This window comes from Polypterus senegalus, chromosome 4 (assembly GCF_016835505.1).
Source record: "Polypterus senegalus isolate Bchr_013 chromosome 4, ASM1683550v1, whole genome shotgun sequence".
Classification (NCBI taxonomy): domain Eukaryota; kingdom Metazoa; phylum Chordata; class Cladistia; order Polypteriformes; family Polypteridae; genus Polypterus; species Polypterus senegalus.
The window spans coordinates 183251650-183275504 of record NC_053157.1 but is presented as its reverse complement, the minus strand read 5'-3'; the positions used below and the strand labels follow the sequence as shown (position 1 = coordinate 183275504).

At 35.2% G+C, this 23855-nt stretch overlaps 1 protein-coding gene across 9 annotated transcripts in view; it reads left to right on the top strand.

Moving 5' to 3' along the window:
• Positions 1-23855, top strand: part of fgfr3 (fibroblast growth factor receptor 3) — a 99048-nt gene that overhangs the window by 51973 nt on the left and 23220 nt on the right. For 5 of the 9 annotated variants that reach the window (XM_039751746.1, XM_039751751.1, XM_039751749.1 and 2 more), the window contains exons 5-8: positions 4768-4937; positions 17062-17185; positions 17342-17532; positions 21826-21976. In XM_039751746.1, the coding sequence (XP_039607680.1) occupies positions 4768-4937; positions 17062-17185; positions 17342-17532; positions 21826-21976 (636 nt within the window). Of the gene's footprint in view, positions 1-4767; positions 4938-17061; positions 17186-17341; positions 17533-21825; positions 21977-23564; positions 23710-23855 lie in introns of all 9 variants that reach the window. The other 4 variants (XM_039751753.1, XM_039751752.1, XM_039751754.1 and 1 more) reach the window with 2 other exon arrangements.

The following is a 23855-nucleotide window of genomic DNA, read 5'->3' as shown; positions in this document are numbered from 1 at the left end:
CGTGCCCAAGGCAGGAATTAGGCAATTTTGTGCTGCCAATCAACCTAAAAAAGCTGGAACATAATAAAACAAATTGAACCAGATAATTTCCAGGTTACTTCCGGAATTTGAATTTGTTGTTTGAGTTATAAAGTTTGTGTTTCATCAACTGTCCTGTTTTTTTTTATTAGTACTTAACCTAGTATAATTTGATCCATTGTTTGATGTTTTTTTTTTGTCTGGTAAAGTAGTTCGTAATAATGTCAAATGTTTTTTGAATAGTCAGAAATAGAATTATAAAATATTTTGATAAAGTACCCCACATCTAATAATTTTCTCTGTGAAGTGCTCTGGCATCCCATACATGACTGGTTCCTGCCTTGTGATTGGTGCTGCTGGAATAGGCTCCAGTTCCCTGCCGACCAGACTTATTAAATGGATGTCTTGGTAGATAAAGTAATTTATAAAACAATTCCATAGATGGAAATAGACAGTATCAATTTTTATGGCACTTTCCTTTTAAACATAAACCTTCCAAACTCAGTGTTAACAGCTGAGTCAATAAAGAAGAACGTATCCAATGTAGTGAAAAGAATCATTTGTTTTATTGTTGTACGCCTTTATTTTAAAGCTCTGTTGATTAAATGATAAGAATGAATTTAAGGTTTGGTGGGTGAATTTTTTAGTGTAAAGTAATAATCAGTTTTTGTGTGAAAGAGCTTTTTCTTAAAATATTCCCTTGTTTTCATTTTGGCCATTATGCTTACTTCAGTTGCTTTGGAATGAGAGCAGTTGTGAAGTGATATTCATTTTATTGGTTTGCAAAACATGTTTGAATTCCCTTAAAAAGAGAAACACGATACATAAGTAATCTGTTAGTAGAGGGGTTCAAGAATTAAATAAGCAAGTGTGGCTAGTCTTCTTTTATACAGCATCCAGTAAGGTTAGTATCACATTGGAGTACTAGGACCTCCACCCTTCTTACTATAAACATAACCCACTATAAGAGCAATTAATTGGATGGTCCCAGTGGACACTTTAAATCAGCCCATATTTCTTTAATTGGAAATATTCCAGTAATCAACTTCATATTTGAGAAATGCTTGTAATTTTCATGGTGAGAAAGGTGGCAAAATTTGCATTCTTTGTCAAAACCATAAGAATAAAATGGATTAATTATTATTATTAACACCTATGTATGTATCCATTCATACATCCATGCATATTCTTACCTACCATTCCATTTCAAAACTGCAGGGGGAAAAAACCTGTTCTAGCAGCACTGGGTATAATGCAAAAACAACCAAGCACAGGATGTTATTCCAATACACTCTCTCACACACATGCATTTACTCATACAGGACCAATTAAGAAGAACTGATCAAAGTCACATGCACAGCTTTGGCACGTCACAAGGAGAAAAAGTATACTCAAAGAAAATTCCAAGTTGATATAGGGAGAAATGTAGACTGTCACCAGGCAGTGGTCAGGCCATAATTCAATGCAGCGCTAACCACAGTGCCACCCCTGATGATACTGCATAACATTTTCTGCTTTGTTATCATGTGACATAGGGAGGGGGTGCAGCTGACATCTAACAAATATTTTCTATCATCAGATATCATCAAATAGGGAAATGCAGCCATATGTTAAATAAATAAATAGTAAGGAGGAGTGGTGAAACAGTAGGTAATATTGCCATTTCATTGCACTTAAACCCCAGTTCATTTCCTGACTGATCTGCTTTCTGTGTGAATTTGTCATGTTTCTTCCAGGTTTAGTTGAGTTTTTCAGATATTTAGCTGATTGGTGACTCCTGATTGACCAGATGAGAGCGAGCAATACATTGTATTGGTTCCTACTTTGGCCTTATTCTGCAATAATATGCATTAACTCCCTGAAACTCTTCACTGGATAAGCAGGTTTCAAAAATAGACACTAGTGTTACACTTGTTACCAGGGTTAGCATAATTCCTGCTTTTCAAATGTTTACATATTACAAACTCCAGACAAAGTGCCAAGAGTTTTCCAGTTGACTAAAAAATATAATAAAACTGAATACTTCTTCACAATTTTATTTAACATGCTTGTAAGTTTTGCTGTTTTTCTTATTGTCCTTTCATAAAAGAACAAAATACTATAGCATAATAGCAAACATATCTAGCAGGTATTTCAAGTTGAAATTAAAGTTTTTCATAGGCATATAAACTCTGTTTTTGGTCTGGCTACTGGAAGCACATTAGAAGAGATGCTAAGTCCATTCAGAACAGCTTTTGTCACAATGACCTGTTGCAGGCCTCCTTTTAGCCAGCTTTGTGCAGCGGGACTCAGAGCTGTGAAAAGGAGGAATTAATTATCTGGCTGCGACCCTTATGCCGAATGAGAAAGACATCACATGACAAGTCTGCAATTGTTAAGCTAGGCAACTCTTCTTCCTGAGAGAAAACATGGCCACTTCATAGCAGCTGCCAGTACAGATCCTCATGAAAAGCTAAAAGTGAAGATTAGCTCTCCATTTAGGTCTGAGGAGAAGAAATGCCAAGGGTTGTTGTCATATTGGCATTTCTTATTAAATCCTAATGGGGGATGGCTTGATAACTTGGTAATGTTCATTTTACTCTATATACGTTGATAAGAATCAATATGATGATTCAACATGTGCTAATACGGTTTTTTTCATACTTTATTTGAAATGTTCTTCAGGAGACATAAAGAACATGAAGCTCTGCATCTATATGACCCTTTAGCATGGAAAAGGATTTACATCCAGAAATGGCTTTTGTTTTTGTTTTTGATGAGGTGCAGAAGTCATAAAGCAGGCTTATGACACTGATAAAAAAAAAATGCCTATTTTGGATAACTTTAGTGAAAGTGCTTGTTATTAGCTTCATGGTGTGTTAGAAGTGCCTTAACTTACACTGTGTGAAACTTGCTGGCACACAGATAGATGCTAGGGAAATTCAGGGCGCTACCTACATAATTTTATGTTTCACCCCCTGCCATTAACTCAAAATGTGGTGTATGGTTGTCACTGATTTGCAACAATATATAAATTGTGCCCTTTAATTTAACGAAAGCAAATAAAAGGCTTTTGGAAGTGAACAGTGGATTAGGGCTCTTTTTTCTATTTTCACTTAAACAAAGATGTCTTTACTGTGATACAAAGTTCACAAAAATTGCTGCCACTTTTAAGAAAGGATATGAGTAACTAGAAATCAGGTTCCTGGGGGTAGTGCATTTTAGTAACTGTCATCATTAGCACAAAAACGTCATAGCAGCTTCAGATGTGATCAGTATGATATGTTCTATATTAAAGTCAGCAAACTCTCATGTATTAGAGTTTTTGCTTATAAAATATAGAAAAAAGATATGACTGGACTGTGTGAGGTAACAGTAAGTAGGAATACAGAAAGTCTGTTTAGTCACTTGTTATAATTAATAATATAACTCCAAAAAAACTTGATTTTGTAAGCTGCATGCAACTATCTACTGTATCCAGTGACTTGTTTGTTATATTAGTTAGTATGGGGTAGTATATGTGAGTTTGAACTTTAAAATACAAGGTTTCAGGTTCAGTCTCAACATTAGGCACACTGTATTGCATAAGCTTGTCGTTTAAACCACCATTGCTCAGTTGTATAAAGTATATATGTAAATCTAGCCAATTATACACTAATATACAATGCAATAATAATTTTACATTCAAATAAGTTATATTAAGGCAAGCTTTCTTTTTATGTACAACAAAGGGCAAGTGGCATGAAGTGAGCCTGTTGTAATATGAGCACTTGTAATCAAAACCTCAACAGTATATTGAGATAAAAAAGTTGTCCTTTTTCTTTAATGCCTATTATGATTATTTTTCACCCTTGACATAGAGCTCCAGAGTCCACACATTTTTCAAACCCAACTTAAGTTCACATACAGTCCCAAGCTAAATACTGCATCTTTGGGTAAAAGGACGTAAACTGTTCAGTGCAGGACACCAATCAATTGCAGAGCATATTCACACATATACCTACACACATAGGCCTTTATAGAATTGGCACTTAACACCATCTGAACATCTTTAAGATGTGAGAGGTAGTGCCAGAGTGCCTGGAGTAAGGCCCATAGTCAGGGCGGCATGGTGCCACTGTGGTAGCGCAGCTGCCTCGAAATAAGGAGACCTAGGTTCACTTCCCAGGTCCTCCCTGCATGGAGTTTGCATGTTCTCCCCATGTCTGTATGGGTTTCCTCCCACGGTCCAAAGACGTGCAGGTTAGGTGCATTGGCTTTCCTAAATTGTCCTTGGTGTGTGTGTGTGTGTGTGTGCCCTGCAGTGGGCTGGCGCCCTGCCCAGGATTTCTTCCTGCCTTGCACCCTGTGCTGGCTGGGATTGGCTCCAGCAGACCCCCGTGACCCTGTGTTAGGATATAAAGGGTTGGAGACTGACTGACAGCATCTTTTAGCTTCAGGACTTTTTGCCATACCAAGGAAATCTTTTCACATGAATCACCTTAAACTCAAAATACAGTTTGCACCTTTTATTTATTTATTTAATTACTTAATTTTGCATTAAGTAAAGTTAAAAAAGCAATCCACATTAAAATAAGGTATTTTTACAAATAATTTTCTACTCATTACTAGTTAATAATTTTGGTGTGGTTTAAATATGGCTTTTACTAAAACAATTAACTGCATGGATAAAAAGTCATTTTTGTCTTGAACTACCAGATATTGAGCCAATGTATGGCTGCAAGAGAATGAAAACAAGGATAAAAGACTCTACTTTTTCTATTTCCTCAGAAGCACCCCATTGGACACGCCCAGAACGAATGGAGAAGAGGTTGCATGCTGTGCCTGCTGCTAGCACAGTCCGTTTTCGTTGCCAGGCAGCCGGGAATCCCAATCCCACTATTCAGTGGCTAAAAAATGGCAAGGAGTTCCGAGGGGAGCATCGACTTGGAGGCATCAAGGTAGAATTTATCATATTTTTCCTCTGTGGTCAATTCACTTACTAATCATTTTGATAGACATAGCAGCGTAATAATAGCTAAGTGGAAAAGGGGAGATTGGATTGATGACCTCATGCTTATTCTTAAGAGAGGCTGAAAGCAGTATACAGTATGTTAAGTGATTTTATCATGTCTGTTGGAAATTTATTCTGATTTGCCTTGTAGACTGTTTTGTGGTGTTGTGTTCTATGAAATATGCTATGCAAAATTAAGATTTCTTGATTCATTGATAAGACAAAAGTTTAAGAGAGCAAAGATTAAATTATTATCACTGTAAGAAAAAGGGCCTTTGTTTGGCAACAGTTGTGATTAAGTCCATTCATAGTCTGCTCATTTACATTTACATAGTACTGTATCCCTCCTAAATATATAAGAAAGCAGCTGATGGTATGTATTTGAAAAATTCCTTTATCATTCTTCTCACCTCTGTTTACTTACATTGTGATGCTAAAGAATCATCCACTCACCACCCCTTTTAACCCTCTATTTAATTTAAGGATACAGTGCAACTGGAGCTTTGGAACTCTATGTACTTTTTACTTTGTTTTTGCTGACAGATTTCACAGCTTCAAGTCTACATCAAGGTTAAAACTAAGATTTTTTCTAATTCTTTCTAGATCTCAGCCTTTGGTTTTATGTGAAAAATCAGCTTTGCTTTTCATTGATCAAAAGGTTATGTTCAGCAATTGCTAATCAGCTGTATGACTAGAGTTTTTGACAGTGAGAGCTGTCACACATTGTTTTGGTTTCCTTTAATTCACTTGCTCTTTATGGTATTGCTAACATAGTTTATCTTTTACGTGTGCTATTGAGAGTGACCAGACATGAGTGGTAAAATGAGCAGTCTTGCTCATCGTCAATTTGTAATTGTTCATTTTTCATTAAGTGGTTACTGTGAAAAATATTTAGAACATATCCCTCCTGAATATAATTAAAGCAGAGTGATTGTGTCATTGACTGAATAGTTTATGTTAGAATAACTGCAGTCCAAGGATAAGTATGCACAGTACTAAAAGGAAATAACCAATGGCTAAGATGTTATTTGAAATTAGCATTACCAGTGCAAGGGATATATCCATCCATTTTGTAGCTGACTTAGCCAAATCAGGGTTGTAGGAAACTGTTCCTATCCCTTCAACATTAAGTACAAGGCACAGAACCAACTCTACATGGGGCACTGGAGATACACACACCCTTAACTTATTCATACCAGGCTAGTTTAGAGTTGTCAATAATAAACCTAACACGTCTTTGGGATATGAGAGGAAAACAACAGTAGCTACACTACCACTCTGTACAAACTGTGTCCAGGTCAAGGTTTACAACTAGAAGTTAAAAGCAACCAGGCAGCATTAACCACTACCCAGCATACTGGTCTTCTACTGTGATCTGTCATGATCAACTTCCAGAGCTCATTTTTAAATACCCACTAACTTACAATATTTTTTCTAATAATAATAAGAATACATTTTATTTATATAGCACCTTTCCCATGCTCAACTGACATAGAAAACGGTGTGGTTTAATTTTGCCCTTTATTAATCACAGCATACTAAAAGAAGAAGAAAATGAAAGACCTCTCTTTTGCTTTTGACAAACTCTACTTGTAAATGTATTGCTAAGAAAATAAGCAATAGCTTATTTTAATAGCTTCAGCAAGGCTAAAAAAACTCTGACTTTGGAAAAAATGTTAATATTTACAGTTGATTTGTAGTATAAGCAATACTGAGAAAAAAATTACCAGCCTTTTACCCACTTTCTGTCTCCTGGGTCCAAAACCCATGTCACCCACTTCAAACACTAGCAATGAGTAACTTTTAGAAGTAGTTTAGTCCCACTAAAGTATAGTTTTTTTGTTTCACACTTATTTCTTTTTGCTTTGTTTATGTGGATTATTTAATATTCAATAATGCACATTAATTGAATATTTCATGTATTTCACAATTACAGTGACTAGAACAGGTGTTGAACCATAGACCTTATAACTTGAGATCTCAACACCACTTTTTAACTGAAAACATTTAATTCCCCCATCAGTATATTGAGGTTACATTGAAATTGCTGTAGTGTTGCTCTAAAGTTTAGTGCAGCAGTGAATTTACATATTTTCTTAGAAGGTACAAATTCAAAAATCAGTGTGCTAGCAGACTTGAGAAAGACTCCTGTCACAGGTCTATAGCTCTGTGTCCATGTAAGGCCCTGAACACACATAGTAAAAACTTTAAGTGACTTTTCAGTGAACTGCCTTCCATTTCACTGAAATAGGGTTAAAAATGTGGCAACTATATACTGACTGTAGCACTATTCTTCTCCTCTCAGAAGTTCCAGAGTATGCTGTTAGGTAGCCTGAGGCATTTCACATTTTATAGTAGAAAGATATGTGTTGACAGGTCCCTCAGAGGAATTGCTCACTTTATACTGAAGATATCCCTAAATTAAATCATTATTCAATAGAATTTAAAAAACAGGACCTCTGATATATGTGAAAACGTTTTTTTTTTAATAATATATGCCAAATTTCATTTACAATCTAAAATATTCAATTGATAGGTTAGACTCAATAAATAAATACATATACCCCTTCCGAAAAGTGGGTACAAAAAGGCCAATATAAGTAATTTGGCTTATATGTCCAAAGCTTGGCAAATTTTATATTCCAAATTGATTTACATAAAAAAAGCACTCCTGTAGGCCCTGTAAACAAACTATGAATTAAGTAACCCAACAAAACTGAGTTTGATTAAGCTTGCTTGACAGTGGTTGGATGAATTAAATTTAAAAAAAAACTTAAGTTAGATATAACTGTTAAAACCTGTATTTAGTAGCAATTGTTCCCAACCTTTTGTTTGCTGAGATTGACAGAGTCTGGGGACAAAGCGGCTTTGGGTAGGAAATAGATGGCTTCTATTAGCAGTGTTACATTAAACTTACATGGTAAGTGATTGGTACTTGGTGTCCTTAAATGAGTTTTGGCTATAAGTGGACTGTGTGTTTCACCTTGTTTAATCTGTACTTTAACATATGTAAGATTATTAAGCTTTCAGTCCATATATAATTCTAGAAAAAAACATATTTAGGTTTACAACAAACATCCAAACCAGCGTGACAGCAGTGCACAATAGGTTTAACATGTTAATGATTTATTTAAATGACTTGCCACACATGCAGTGCAGTGGGAATTTTTACATTTTTGGCATGCTCAATGTAGATGTAGATAATTGATATAGCAATGGCTGGCCTTTAGCCTCAGTTCATCCAGGTCACAGAAGGACTCATGAGAATAAATTAAAAGCTGAGGTCATCTCCAAAGGATAAGGGTCAAACCGTGGCCAGACGTGCAGTACTTTCACTGGCTAATGCCTAGTAGTGACATATTTCAGTAGCTTCCTGAATTTCTGAATTAGTGTAAGTTGTATAGATTAATGAAACAATTAAATAACTGTGATTTAGTATACGTGAGACTGTTAACTCTCATGAAGATAAATAAATGAGAAAAAAATCAGTGTGCAATAATGGAAAATACAGCTGTGTGTACTCGAAACTTATGTGCCAGCCTGTGATCTGAAAATATTTGTACATTCTGCTCTCCAAAATTTTATAATGTTCAATCTGGTTGCATTGTATATTTTCTTCCTGACAGTTTTTTCATTTTTTTAGAATATTTAACTACCAGACAATTGGCGTTACTAGAGCTAGCTCCCCATCAGTAAATGAAGCATTTGCTTTTGTGCTCAAAGGTCAAAGGTGAAGGTTTTGTTGAGTGAAAGGTCTCAGTCCAGTGATCCTGTAAACAGTTGAAAAACACAGTGACTAAGTAGTTGGGGATATCATACCACAAGAGAGATATAACTTGCTGATTTGACAGGGGTACTTGCCTTTTTTCCCCTTGTACTCTTTTTGTTAAAGAGAATTCAGACTACTGTTCTTTGTCAGAGCAATGGTGGATGTGTAAGGCTAAAAATATAAAAAATGAAACTACTGGAAAGGAGAAATTCAGGTGTTATTCCAGTCTGATATGCATTTGTGGTTTGGCTATTTACCTACTTAAGAATAGTTGACATAGTTGATTCAGAAATGATCCAAGGATGTCAATAATTAAAACAAATATGTGACATGATACTCAGTAGGAATAGGTCACAATTAATTGTACACTAATGGAGATTACAATTACGACTGCCTCTATACACTTATCATGGAAAGTGACAATTAGTGTTTTAAGTAAGCATAGAACCAATCACTAAGCGTGAGTCCACTGGCAAATCAGAGGCACTCACATCATAGGACAAACTATGTGCTAAGTGTTAAATGCATTTTTTGGAGTCTAATCCCAATTAACATCTTTTAAAAAGTGTGCATGCATTTCTCTTTTGTTTGTAGCAGCATTCAGAAAACAATTGTAAAGTATAAGTAATGTAGAACCTAGATCACCTGACACTTTTCAGACATTTAAATACTAAAAAAGAAGAGAATTGTCTATAATTTGGAAATACTTTATTTTCAAAAATGTACTGTGCAAAACATTAAACCACCTCACACATTTATAGTGCCATTTAAAATTCAACTGTATAGTCCAGTATGAATATATGAAAACAAAGCAAGCAGCACAAAGTCCCAGTAACATTAAGTCCATGACACAGATAACCATTAATTATCTGTTTATGCTAACACATCTCCATATAAAGCATGCTATGAAAAGTAAAATCAGATAACAGTAGTCATCATGTTTTGTTTATCAAAAACAAAATTTTGATTAAATTATGCACAGAGAAGGTTTTAAAAAAATGATCTACACTCATTGTAAGAGAAGTCATCCCCTCTGCAATTATTTTTCCGAAGTTACATTACTTTATGTTATTCCCATTGATAAACAAAAATAACAAGTGGTGCTTTATGCAAACATGACTGATTTGTTTTTGAACAGAACCATGGAAGCATGCTTGAACATGGTTATATTGATGGGTAATATACGCTGAAAAGCTGGTACTTGTAATGCTGCTTATTTTCCCGGAAAACAAAGACATAGCTTCTCAAGGACTGAGTGTATTAGCAACATGTATCAATATGTTACTACTGAAATACTTCTTGAGCTTGCAATATACAGTATTCATATAGTTTACATGTAATGCTTTTATATATGTGTACACTATCAGGTTATGTTTACATTAACTTTTTTAATCTTATGTTATTGTCACTTAAGATTTTTACCCTGTACTTTAATCATTTACATACACGTGCAACATTTGTTTTCCTAATACCGCAGAACCCCAATTTAACATTCACATGCTTAAAATTTTCCCACATTTTGCATTTCTGAATGGTGAATGGTGGTGTTGGCTGTTTTTTTAGATGTAATATTTAATTTGAAAAAGGAAAGGAATTTAGAGTTATACTTAAATTTTATTCTAGTCATTACTCAGCTTCCCAATAGATGTCAGAAGGACAGATGCCAAAACCGAACTGCGAAAATATAGATTTCGACGTACCAAGCAAATGGTGATATGTTCTAAATTACAGTTCCGGAGCTGTTGAAAGGTTTAAGTCAGTCGATGATGTTAGTCCTGGAAAATACTCCCCACCAAAACAACGTTCCAAAAAGCAACTGAACTTACTGTTATCTGCTCAAACCAACACCAACTTACTATACATAGCCATCCAGCGGCATCATTGAAGCGTTCGAACATTCTTAGCCAATCATGCAATACTGCATCCGCGTTTGCCACGTTATGTTCTAACTACAGAGGCAGAGTCCCATTGCATGGTTCTAACTTGTATTGAGTCGAGGTATTGACGCAAACACCATACATACGGGGTATTGATGCAAACACCATACATACGGGGTATTGATGCAAACACCATACATATGGATAGTATCAAATTATATATAAGGATTTGCTGATTTTCCATAACATTACTTTTGACTTTTTTGTTTTGGTAAAATGATGAATGAATACGCCATTCCTCCAACCAGTTCAATCTCAGTATTTGTGGACTGTTATCAGAAGCCATCCTAATACTGTAAAATTGCATCCATATTCTCTGCAAAAACCACTCTAGCTAACCTGATTGAACAGTTTACAAAATTATGGTCTTATAGCAGGTAAAATTCAGCCTCATCTTTTACTGAAAATAGTAGTGTTAAAGATTGCTGATTGCCAAAAATATCTATGACTAAATTAAAAGTCATTATCTTTTATTTTCCAAATTTCAGAGAGTAAGAGTAACCCTAAATAAAGCATCAAGTTTCATTGTGTTACTTTGCTGAATTTGTAATGTCAGGATTTCTAGCTTTTAAACAGAAATAAGCCATTTATCTGCACATTATTCTGCTCGAAAACACATTGCACACTAGACATTGTTTTGCTGTTTAATAGTCCCATTGTGCCCTTTTTTGTCTATTACAGTGAAAATATTGGTTAGTTTCCAGAACATGCAGGCTGTTTTCAATAAATTAATATCCTGTTTGGTCAAGTCAGTGGCAGGCTAACCCAGCAGAGGGAATAACATGAATTCAAGGCTTGAAAGAACCTTCAAAGCCTGGTTGTCTGACTACCAGATATGTGCTTTAAGGGTCACTTTCTATTTCCTCTTATATATCTATATAAACTGTAATAAAGATAATTTTGTATCTGGATCAATGGACATATAATTTATCTAATGAGCTTAAGGAAGGTAGTTAGATGCCTTTTCTTCAATTAAAAACATGCTGAGTTTCCCTGATCCAAAAATCCCATCATCCCCTACAAAATACTTCTGCTTCTGCAAAACTTAACCAAAAATAAGCTCATTAACTTTCTGATCCTGTCCGGAATCTTTAATACCATAAACTGCCTTTTCCAACACTGCAGTATGTGAAAGCCTATTTATTAGCTGAAGATTATGCCAGTCTGATGTACAACTGTGGTTTAGATATTTAGCTACTTAAAATATATGACATAAGTGACTCAAAAATGATCCAGGAATGTCAATAATTAAACCAAAAATGTGATATGGCACCCAGACACAATAGGTCATTAGTGTTAAATGCCTAAATGGAAAATATTACTTTTAGTATAATAAACTGCATTTTTCACTTTACACTAATTAAGTATACAATTGTATTTGTTAATTCACTCACTAAATTCATTGCTATTTTAGTGAACATTATCCTGGCAGAGAAATAGTGATTTAACCATTTGGAGTCTTATTAGTCAATATTCTTTATTTTGTCAGGCAACTTATTCTATCTTTATAAGGATTAAAAGAAGTCTCATGCAGCACTATGAAACAGTTTTTTCATTGCTCATCATTTTATGCAAAGAATATAGGAATAGTAAAGCAGTGTTAAAAATAGATTGCTTTAACTGCGTGGAAAATACAGTTAAGTATGACACCTGTCATCTGATCATTATGAATGTATAATAACAACAGGACAAATTTTCTGTTAAGCAGCATTAATATAAATAAGCCTAGCAGCATGAATATTTTTGTAGAAAAAAACTCTAGTCACCATACATGATATCTTTGAAAACGTCTTTGAACTTATGCTCACGTAAAGATAAACACTCTATGGCTGTCAATGTTTAAGAAGTTCCTGTATCCAGATTTTAAATCTAGGCCAGGAATTGCTTATTGTGATATAATGAGTTGTGTGTCCTGTGAAAACCTGGTGGTATTGTGTTTTCTGTTCTGAAACCCTAAGTAACTTTACATTTAATAATGTGCCAAACAAACATCTGCAAAAAAAACACTTCTTGCAAATCAACTAAATGGAGAGGACCCAGACTTATACATCATTTTATGTTTTCCAATAAAAGTTTTATCTGGCTAGTGGCATAGAGTTAAGAAGTTCAGTTCTTTTTGGGATGCGCCAAGTTGTATAGCGCAATGCGTTATTTTGGGAGATGCTTTTTATGGCAAAGATGTAGACACAATTCAGTACAACAGAACATAACTTATTTGTTTTAACTGAAGGAGTAAAGGCTTATTAAATAACATGTACTGGTCACACAGAAAGATAAAAGCACAAGCAGAAAATACAAAATTGGTGTTGTTACTGTCAGCTGCTGAGTGCTAGATCACACTACCTGATCTTAACTAAATGTTCTAAAACAGTGCTCTCAGGCAAAGCAGAGTAAATGTATTTCTACCCTGTGATAAACTAATGCCTATGCATGTCAGAGTCCACAATTTGATAAAAGAAGTGTTGTCTTTGAATAGGCAGTAAAGAATATTCTTATGATTGGTCTTTGGTCTTTAACTTCCAAGGTCTTTAACATAACAAAACGATTACCAGGAAAATTTTAAAATGAAGCGGTTATTATGTTAGATTCTGAAAGAAAATGTACTAAAGAATATTTACATACACTCCCCTGCATTATGTTCAGCAAAAAAATAAAAGCAAGCAATCTTAAAAGTGTTCAGGCATTATGTCCTAGGTTTGGTCTTGTCTGTTTTATTTGGACTGTTTGTGTCACCCTATCAAAGTATATGAATTGGAAACAGCCAGATTTGTTCCAGGCTATAATAAAGGAAACAAAACAACAACAATATTTATTTATATAGCACATGTCATACAAATGATGTAGCTCAGAGTGCTTTATAAGATGAAGAAAGAAAAGTTTATAAAAAATCTAAATATAAAAATAAGATTAGGCAATACTAAATAACAAAGAATAAAGTAAGGTCCGATGGAAAGAAAATTAATGGCTTCCACTAAAGTCATGATAGCAAAGTTATTTATTAAATATTATCAAACATATGTGAGCAAGTCTTTATAACTGTATATTTAACAGAAAAATGATTACATTAACATATTTGGCTCCATTACTATTTCTAAGTTTTATACTTCTTTAAGTCATCCATCCCTTATGAATAAGACATGTTGCATTTCTAGGTCATAAATGCAGGAGCCTATCTTGGCCATTGTAGGATCAGCTTTGTCTGGCTAAATAAATAGGCAATGGTGATTACAGCAAAATAAGCTAAGCATATCTCCAGATTAACAACTTGTGTCAAAGAAATAACACCATAGAACAGGGGTGTGAAGCTCGAGGCCTACGGACCAAATCCAGCCCTTGGGCCAAATGGCCTGTGTCATCAATATTCAAAACATGTTACATATGTACCGTGATAACTTGGTTTTCTCAAAAAACCCTCTTTACTGTTTGTTACATGTACTGATTGTATTCACATATACAATATTTCATAGTTTAATGTGTATTTAAGTGTGCAGAACAGCTCTCCGTAGCAGCTATGTTGTTGTGAGAATGGAAACTCACTGCTTGTAATAGCCCAACAGAAAATAATCAAAATAAAGTCACACATCATACTGCCTTAAAGAACTTTAGTGTTTTAGTATGATGACAAAGTTGTCACAGTTTGATGAAGGAGATACAGTACATACTGTAGCTGCCAGTCTGCTCACTTTTTAAAACTACATAGGCATTAGAGCCAGCCACCTTTTTGTGGCACTGACATGTCTGTACTCTTTGTGATGTTGAAAACTGATTTAAAGGTTTTAGGCTTACAGACTCACACATACTTGCTTTGCTAATGTCAGACATATTCATGATGCTAAAGTTATTTATGACTGTGAAAATCCTGGCCAGCCTGTAGTGATTCAGGAATACAAAGGTATTTTTCTGTCAGTGGACTTGGCTGTTTGCTCTGTAGTACACTACAGTATTGTTCCGAAAAGTAAATAACTCATTTTATAGAAAGTATATCATGAAACGTCAATATGCATCAGAAAGTGGAAAACAAAACAGGAAGAAAGACAATGTAGGAAAGAAAAAACTTTTTCTTACAGAAACAAAAGCTGGGTCTGTATTTTGTAGTAGTGATGAAATAAAAACACACTGTTATCAAATGCATCTGCCGAAAGGTTGTACATGGCACAACATTCACACCTAAGCATTTTAATGCTACAGCAGAATACTCCAAAACCTCTTGTAAAGTTATTTCCCATTGTTTTCAATGCCACTATTCATATCTAAGCATTTTAGCAAGGAGCAGTTTAGAAAACCACTATCAGCAGCAGTTTTCTTGCAGTTTTAGCCAAATGCTTTTTCCATTGCAATGAATAGTAACACTTGTAAGACACTAATAAAATAAGTGTTTTTGCATTGTGGGATGAGCCGGGAGTGAAGCAGGAAGCCTCTAAACTATGCAGGGAAAAAACATGTTACGCTGCTAGAACAGTGTGAAGACAGATGTCTTCATTGATCTAATCAAGCAGCACGCTTTGCTACATGACACAGGTTATACTTTTTTAGCAACAGAGCTAAAAGAAATCAAGCCTGGAACCATATTACTATCAAACTTTTAGAAAACTTGTAGGCTTTGTCTGCATTACAAAAACAGCAAAAAGAATGAGAGAGATGTGGATCTTTTAATATGTTTAAAAAATGCTACATAAATTAAAGATTATAATATAACTTTACGTAATTCTATACAGCCCTAAGCAGAAATATGACAACAGCCTAGTATGATTTAGCATTAAAAAATCTAAACTGAATGGACAATAACATCATAAAGAAACTATCACATATCATTATACTTTTGTGCTTATTGACATCAGAATTTTTCAGGATGTTGCCTAAGTATTTCATAGATAATCCAGATTTGACCTCAGGACTCCCTTTGCTGCAGAACAGAGTGAACACAATATCTGTGCTCATGATGCTGATGATGCCTCCTTTTCAGTACAGTGATCATAAGGATTAAAAGCACTAAAGTCATTGAAGACATTTTGGAGTAACCATTTTTGGAGTAACACATTTGGAGTAACCAAAATGTCTACACAATGTTAGAACACCCCACAACCCACAAAATGGTAACAGAAAATTGTGTCACTCATATTTTCCTTGCAATATGCTTCTTTGAAAACACTTGAAAAATACCTGCAAAACCCTTGCAAGAAAAATGCTAAACTTTGAAAATATACTACACTATATACAAGTGTGAATGTGCCCTTACAGTAAAAGCCAAAAACTACTTGCATTCCCTGAGGTTATAACTCACTGTATTTAACAAGTTCAGCAATACTAGTGACTGCTGGACTCTGCAAATACATGTTGTGATAAAATGGTCGGCAGTTTAGTTTAAAAGAATTAAAAAGGCTTTGAACTGTGTTTATTATTGCTGTGTGTGTCATAGTGTATGATACTGGTAAGAAACAAGTACTGTATAGGTAAAAGTAAGTAAGCAAGATAATATAAGCAGCCTAGCTAAATATTGGTCTGTAATAGATATAGTTCAATCAAATGATAATAATGATGGAACTGCAGGTGTTGATTATATTCATTTTACTGATATAACCAGAACACCAGTCTGTGATTCTGACTGTTTTTTGATGGTTGTATGATTGGAATTCCAGTCCATTAACTGTTAAATTATGGTAAATTTCCTAACTACAGTAGGAGTTCTCAAACTCAGTTCTAATGACTCTCTATATGGCTACAAGATTTTGTTCCCAACAGTTTCACAGCACTGAATGCTGAAAGGCTGCAGTTGGTTCAGTTTCAGATCCACTAACATCCACAATAGTAAATAATGGAAAATGAAACCTGTAAAATCTAACTTTAAAAATAAATAACACTAAATATTCCCCATATAACATACATAAATAATTGGTACATTCGAATAAAAATGTACCAGACTTAGTTTTATTATTTCTGCATTGCCCCCAAAATAGAAAAATTGTGAAAGTACAGTTTGCTTCATTCAAATTAAAAAACAGAACTTGGTAAGAACAAAAAGCAGCAGCCACATTTGGTCCCCAGGACTTAGTTTGAGACACTACATTTTAAATCTTATTTAACATTGTTTGGTTACAGTGTCCTTTTTTGAGGCTGGTGAAATCAGTTCTATTTTTTGGTAAAATAATAGAGTCTAGTAAAGTCTATGCATAGAACTCCATTACCTCTAAATTTGCCACTGGTTCTAGCCTGTTTTGAGTATATAAAGTGCTATTTTTGTCCCTCAATAAAACTGAGTTCAACACCCATGCCCTATAATGTCACAAACTGGCTTAACTGCAGCGAATGGGAATACAAATATTGGAGTATTATTTGTGATGAACTCTTCTTGGTTTTATTTACGACAGCTGAGGCATCAACAGTGGAGCCTAGTAATGGAGAGTGTGGTCCCATCAGACAGAGGCAACTATACTTGTGTTGTGGAGAACAAGTATGGCCATATCAGTCACACATATCAACTGGATGTCTTGGGTGAGTAATATCAGTTTCAATTCAGATTTCTATCTATATGTCTCTATCTATCTATCTATCTGTCTTTCTATCTGTCTTTCTGCCTGTCTGTCTGTCTGGCTCTAATACATCTGTCTGACCGCCTATTAACAAAAAAAAATGACTTTTCTTTTGTAGAGAGGTCACCTCACAGGCCTATCCTCTATGCAGGGCTACCTGCAAACCAGACAGTCTTTTTGGGTAGCAATGTGGAATTTCACTGCAAAGTGTACAGTGATGCCCAGCCACACATTCAGTGGCTTAAACACATTGAAGTCAACGGTAGCAAGACTGGTCCTGATGGAGCCCCCTATGTCACTGTCCTCAAGGTATGTTGCAAACCAAACTCATCCTTTGTTTTTACTGTTTTCTTCCAGTAGATTTCTTCTAAGATACCTTGCCTGGGTCATTTTAATTTTAATGTGCATTTTTTGTCATCCACTCTCAGTTAAAACTTTGTAATCAAACATAATTAAGTGATGCTCAGGTTCTTCATGTACTTTGAAAATAAAACAGGTGATCATTTCCCTAATGTACAAGGCATTTTCAGCTTTTTCAAAGGTATCTGTTTTGACTCCAAGACTCAACAATGGTTAGTATCAAGGAGTGCTATAGCAATTGAGAGCAACAAAGTGCTTTAAACTGCCCCAATAACACTTTTTATACATCGATATAAAAGTACCGTAAATACATGTTCTTTTGACCTCCCTGAAATAGGAGTGATAGTGTATGCAGACCCCACAACCACTGCTGGAAAATTAGTTTTTAAATGTCAGTTACAATCTAAGGCTATGGTCTCGCCATTTCATTCTAAAGGACAGATCCCTTTTGCCTAAAATGTAAACAAAGTGCCTCAAGACTGCACAGGCAGAGCACTGTTGTCATGACAACGCGCACTGTAACACTGTTTGTTTAGCACCTCCATTCAGTGTGGTGAGAGCACTTGCACTTTTTGCATGCATAAGCATTCCTTCAAAATGACAATCTGGTCTGTGAGATCATTTGAAATGATCTTTCTTCTTCAAGGAGCATTTTTAAAGGACTTATACAGACAGAATGGTGCCGTTTAGGTTTACCTCTGGAGACCTCAGTTTTGCGAATAAGATTACAGTTTTATTTTTTTTACTCTCACTTTGTTTGAAATATATTAAACAGTTTGGTCTAAGAATCTAAGGAGAAGTTTGTGCTTTAAGCAGAAATAAGATCAACAGTGATCACTATTTTATCAAAATTGTTAATATTTCTGATTTAACTACATTAATGATATGTGCAAAGATATGTGTAAAAGTTACCTCAAAAGTTATCTCGTTATTTTCATTGTAATGCAAATTATTTTAGGTGAATTTTATTTCTTTAAATTGCATTTTAAATGAGACCACTGATAATGACTTTTTTAATTACAATAATAATTCTTTCCGTTTATGTAGTGCTTTTTTCACTACTCAGAGCTCTCTCCTCGCAGGAAGGACTCAGGAGGCAAACCCATGATCTCCTTACTGCGATGCAGCAGCGCTTTGTATTAGTGTTCATTGCTCTTTGATCTGTTTGTAAAAGAAAATAATTAAATCTCTTCCTCATGGATCACCCAAAAAACATTCAGTTTAGATGTTTGCTTGCTTAATATTTTTTCTACTTGTAACCAGTGTATAATCCTGCTTTGGATAATAGGTTTGAGTAAGGATCTTTGGTGTGGCACTCTTGTGTCACTTTGAAGAGCAGTTACCGTATTAAATAAAATCATGTCTGATATAGTTATAGAATTTTAATATATCTAAACACAAGTCTTATATTAAACTGTAATATTTTTACTTGTATGTATATGAGTATGTTGATTTATATTGAATATATTTGTAATTTATAATATATGGCATCCAAAAGCATGGATAGCAAAGTCTAATTTAAATAAAGCTCATCACATGGGTGGCCCAGAATGAAAAGATGTGTAACATTTCAATAATAACAAAATTCCAAAAACTCAAATTATCAAAAATGTACTGTATAAAATCTTTGCAAATCTATTTCAGAAATGGGAGGAATTTCACAATTTGTAAGGTATAGAGTAAGAAGGCTACACACAGGTTAACAATGATTTGGATTAATTTTGGTGACACAGTTACCCAGTGGGCTGAGTTGCCACTGCATAGCACTTCTGTTCCCAGCTGAAACACTTTTTGCATGGAATACGCACGCTCTCCCCATGCTCATTTAAATTTTGACAGGCATTTCAGCTTCTTCTAAGAATGCCTCAGGTATGCCAGGAGACCAGTCAGGCTGGTAGGGGTAGCTATGTCCCACATTACTGTTGCATCCATTGTTATGGAGCTTTTTTGGGGTTTTTTTGCCTTGTAAATAGTCCATTGGAATTCCTATATTTACCTCTCCAAGTCAAATCTTAAAAGGAAATAAATATAAGTTGAAAGCATGCAGTTTAGAAAAGAAACAAATATGTTCAATTGTGCTGTACATAGTATACTGATTTTAAACTATGTCCTTGTCTAAAGGATAGTAGCTATTTTGTAAGATTCCTTCCTTTATTAAAAACACTGTTTCTTCATTTACTGGTCTGTGCTTTAAGGCTGCAGCACCATAAGGAGAGAACCTTTTGCACCTGCCAGCAATTGGAATGCTTTATAACAGAGGTTTCTTTCATCACAGTGCTTAGAATACATTTTTACAGCTCAAACCATGTCAGATGGTTTGATTGTACAGATCTCACAGCCCCTTGAATGGCCTTTCCACCCAGTGTGCTTATGTTATCATATCACATGAGTGATGCCTCCAGTAAGAGAACTTTCTGTGGTGCAGTGCTAAAAGTTTAAGAGTTTTCTTTTGTTCATGCTGCATTCCTTCAGGTGCCCCTTAATGTGGAGATGCTCTTGTGTCTCTTGCAATATGATTTAAGGATTGTGTGCAGCTCAAGTGTTCTGTCTGAGTAAGATGACACTTTCTACTGTTGCTGGTACATGATGCTGATCAGAGCATAGTTTTCCCAAGTCCACAATGACCCAAAATTTGCATGCCATAAGTTAAAAGTGAGTATAACTTGGAGTGAAGGCAATGAAGTTTTAAAGCAGGCCTTAATATTAGGTGTGACTATTTCTGCCAGGTAGAAGCAGAAGTAATTTTAGAACATTTGCTTCACAAGACCTGTTAGCAGAGTCTTAGAGAAAGTTATCCAGTTCTACCCTTTATACAGGGATGAATAACATTGAGTTTTCTAGGCTTTTTTACTCTAAAATTTTTACTCATTTTTCCCCATCTTCAATAGGTGTGCTTGGTCAACAAATATGTTACATGACAAAATAGAATAAAATTCAAAAATTCTTATTGTTGGAAAAAACATTTCTATTCTTTCCTTCTTTTATTTTTAAAATCTAATCATTTTTTAAGTAATATGAAGTAATTCTGACAGCAATGAGTGAAATCCTGAAAGGGGTGAAAGTTCAGTCCACATTTTCACCCTGGAACAATTCCAATTAACCATTCTGACAACTGCATTTCCTATGGCTGTGGCAGGAAATCAGAATTACAGTGGGGAAAAATGCAAATCTCAGAACATGCAAATTCCATACAGAAATCTTCTCAATCAAGAAGCAAACCAGTGTGCATAAGCCAATGAGGAGGCAAAAACTATCCTTATGGCGACTTTACTTTCTCTTAAGTGCATTTCAAAATATTTTTTGATACACTGCTTTACAACCTTTTTCCATCCTTGAAGAAGAAGAATTAACCAGATGTTGAAGTTATCTCAAAATTAATTTGAATAATATGATGTTTATTCAGAGTAAGCTTTTTTTTAATTTTTGTCTCAAAAATCTTTAGTTAATTGTTTTAATGTGCCTGCGTGAGTTTAAGTTAGAGCGGTTCTTAAGAAAATCAGGCTTGATTTCCTCTTTTAAAGCAAAGCAAAAACATCTGGTTGGAAATAAGCATGAAGCCTTGGTGGCAGCATCGAGAGAAGCCATTAACAGTCAGAAATTCATTTAACTCAGATGCACTGCTTAATCTGGTAGAGAAGTGTCTCCCAAAATGCTATGGAAAAAATGACTACCATTTCACGAAGGGCAGAGTCAGTGGGAGAGACAGACCACTGACTACTCATATTGTGTCTCTGCGTTCTATTTTAGACTGCCAGCTAATTGAAACAACATTTGCCTTGGAGGTTTTATGAAAGCAGATCTCTGCAACTTATGACGTTTCTTGTGCAGTGCAGAAAAATACAAGAAGCAGGGTGTTCCTTACATGGAAGATTCTTGGCTGCCCTTGCGGCTTCTCAATCATGCAAACAAACCCACCCCCACCCACCACCACCACCATCATCTCCTTTTAAATTAAATGAAGAGGATTTGTTCTGCAATATTAAATGATGTGGGGGTGGGGTGACTTGATGTATAATGTATATCTTTAATTTGATTAATATCAATTTTACTACTGCCTTAAGGTTAAAGAATATTTGTCATAAAGGGTTTGTGGCAAAATCTCCACAGAGGAGAGCTATCAATGGTAAGCAAAGGTGCTGTCCTCTTGGTTGCCAGTTAGCAGGAAGAGGTTTAAACTTCTATGTGCAAACCTTTCAGGAAGTGCACTTTTTATTCATTGAAATATCTGTCTGTTTTCTGCAGTCCTGGATAAGTAAAAATGCTGAAGCTGATGCTAAACTAACTCTGTACAATGTAACAGAGCAAGATGGGGGAGAATATCTCTGTAGAGCCTCCAATTTCATAGGCTCGGCTGAAAAGCCCTTCTGGCTTCAAATTCACAACCCTAAACCAGGTAAAATCTAGAACTCTGTCCCAGTTCCTCATGCACACAGCCTGTAAGCCAGGAGAACTCTAGCACCTACTTAATCCTACACTCTTTAAATGAGCAATGCTTCTTCATCTTGGCATAAAAGACCTATTTGCATGAATATGGTACGGTGTTGGGAGGGGGTCAGAATTCCCTCAATAACAGAAATTTCTACTGCTTATTGCTTATAATATGCATTTATCATTGCTTTTTACAGCTTTTGCTTTCCCTCAAATAAGGACTGTGCAGAAACACGTCTGACTGATTGCCTTTCAGTCATTAACTGCACGTGTCTGTATGGTGGCTGCTTCTTGGATGCATTCTACAGCAAATGTACACGGCACTCTCAGTGACACCCCCTCTGCTGAACATATCAACTCTCCTATATATAATGGTGCTAAAACTGCAGTCTAGAAACTCAGTACCCAAAAATCAAGCCCCATCCGGTGATGTGTATTGAGGCCACACTTTCTAATTTTCAAATACTGAACAAAAAATCAAGTGAAATATTTTTGTAACATGTAGCTCTTTAAAATATACTGGAGAAATGTTTATTAGATGAATGTTTTATTTATTAGCACAAGTCACTGAATAGTGCACATATGTTTATGGCACATAAATATAATTCCACATTAAAGTCCTTTAACTTTCCTTAAATATAACACCTTTGAAAATGAACACCATTCCAAGCCACTTTATAGAAATAATTTAATGCACAAGATAGAGACATTAATCTGTGCAGTATCATGATGGAAAAAAAATAGTGTACCAAAAGGTGGTTTATTAGAAGGCTACACAGTTGTCAACTTTAGTTGGACTTTGTTGCTTTAAAGTTAATCATTTATATATTTCTTACCTTCATGGTGTTCATATTACTTGTGCAAACTGGCCTTAAGCTTCTTTTAGTTCTAATGGTAGTCTACATATACATCTTAACAAAAACAAAAGATTGACAGATTTTGACTGTCCTTTAAAAAAGACCATTTTTATATAAGGGAACATAATGTAAAATTATAAATATTTTGATTCTCCACGGTATTAAATTGGGAAGTTGCTGTATTGTTCTACTCGATCTGAAAAAAATGTAACCTTGTTATTTAAAGCAGTTTAATTCTTAGACACTTACAGTATATTTATTGTATGTCACTGTTGCTGGAGAATGACATCCCTAAAATAATTGCTTTGATATGCCCTCTTCTATCTTCCTTTATTTTTTTGTCTCTTTTGCTTTTTTGGTCTAACATTTCTATCAATGCTGCTGCACACAAGTTCCTCATTTTTTGCTTTCAGCTTGCATGTTTTGTGATGGGACAGAGTGAAAAAAAACATGCCTGGTGAAGGGATCTTTTGCTGCAATGCAGGTGTCGTGGAACAGGTGTTTGTGCTTAAAGTTGCCATGACATACTGGAGAAAGGGTTTTCTGCATATGGAAGTCTGCTTCACTTCTGCCTGGTGTTTTTGGGGGGTTTGCTATGGTGGTTTGTTGGCTAAGGGTGGTGTCTTTTCTAAGAAGCAGCTTATATTTCTTTCCTGTCTCTTCCCCCCTATCTGTACCTTTCTGCCCTTCTCCCAGACGGCAGGTATTAACACAACGGATAAAGAGCTAGAAATTCTGTATCTTCCGAATGTAACTTTTGAGGATGCTGGGGAGTACACCTGTTTGGCTGGGAATTCTATTGGGCACACATATCATTCTGCATGGCTGACCGTGTTACCAGGTACTTTTTCTCAGCTTCTTTGTGACTTTCCTTTGAAAAGATGCTCACCTGATTGCTTGTTCTTTTTTTGTTCATGTTCACTTTCTGCTTGGTTTACATTTGGTTGGAAAAAATGTTTAGAGATTCTCTTTACTTGCAATGGCACA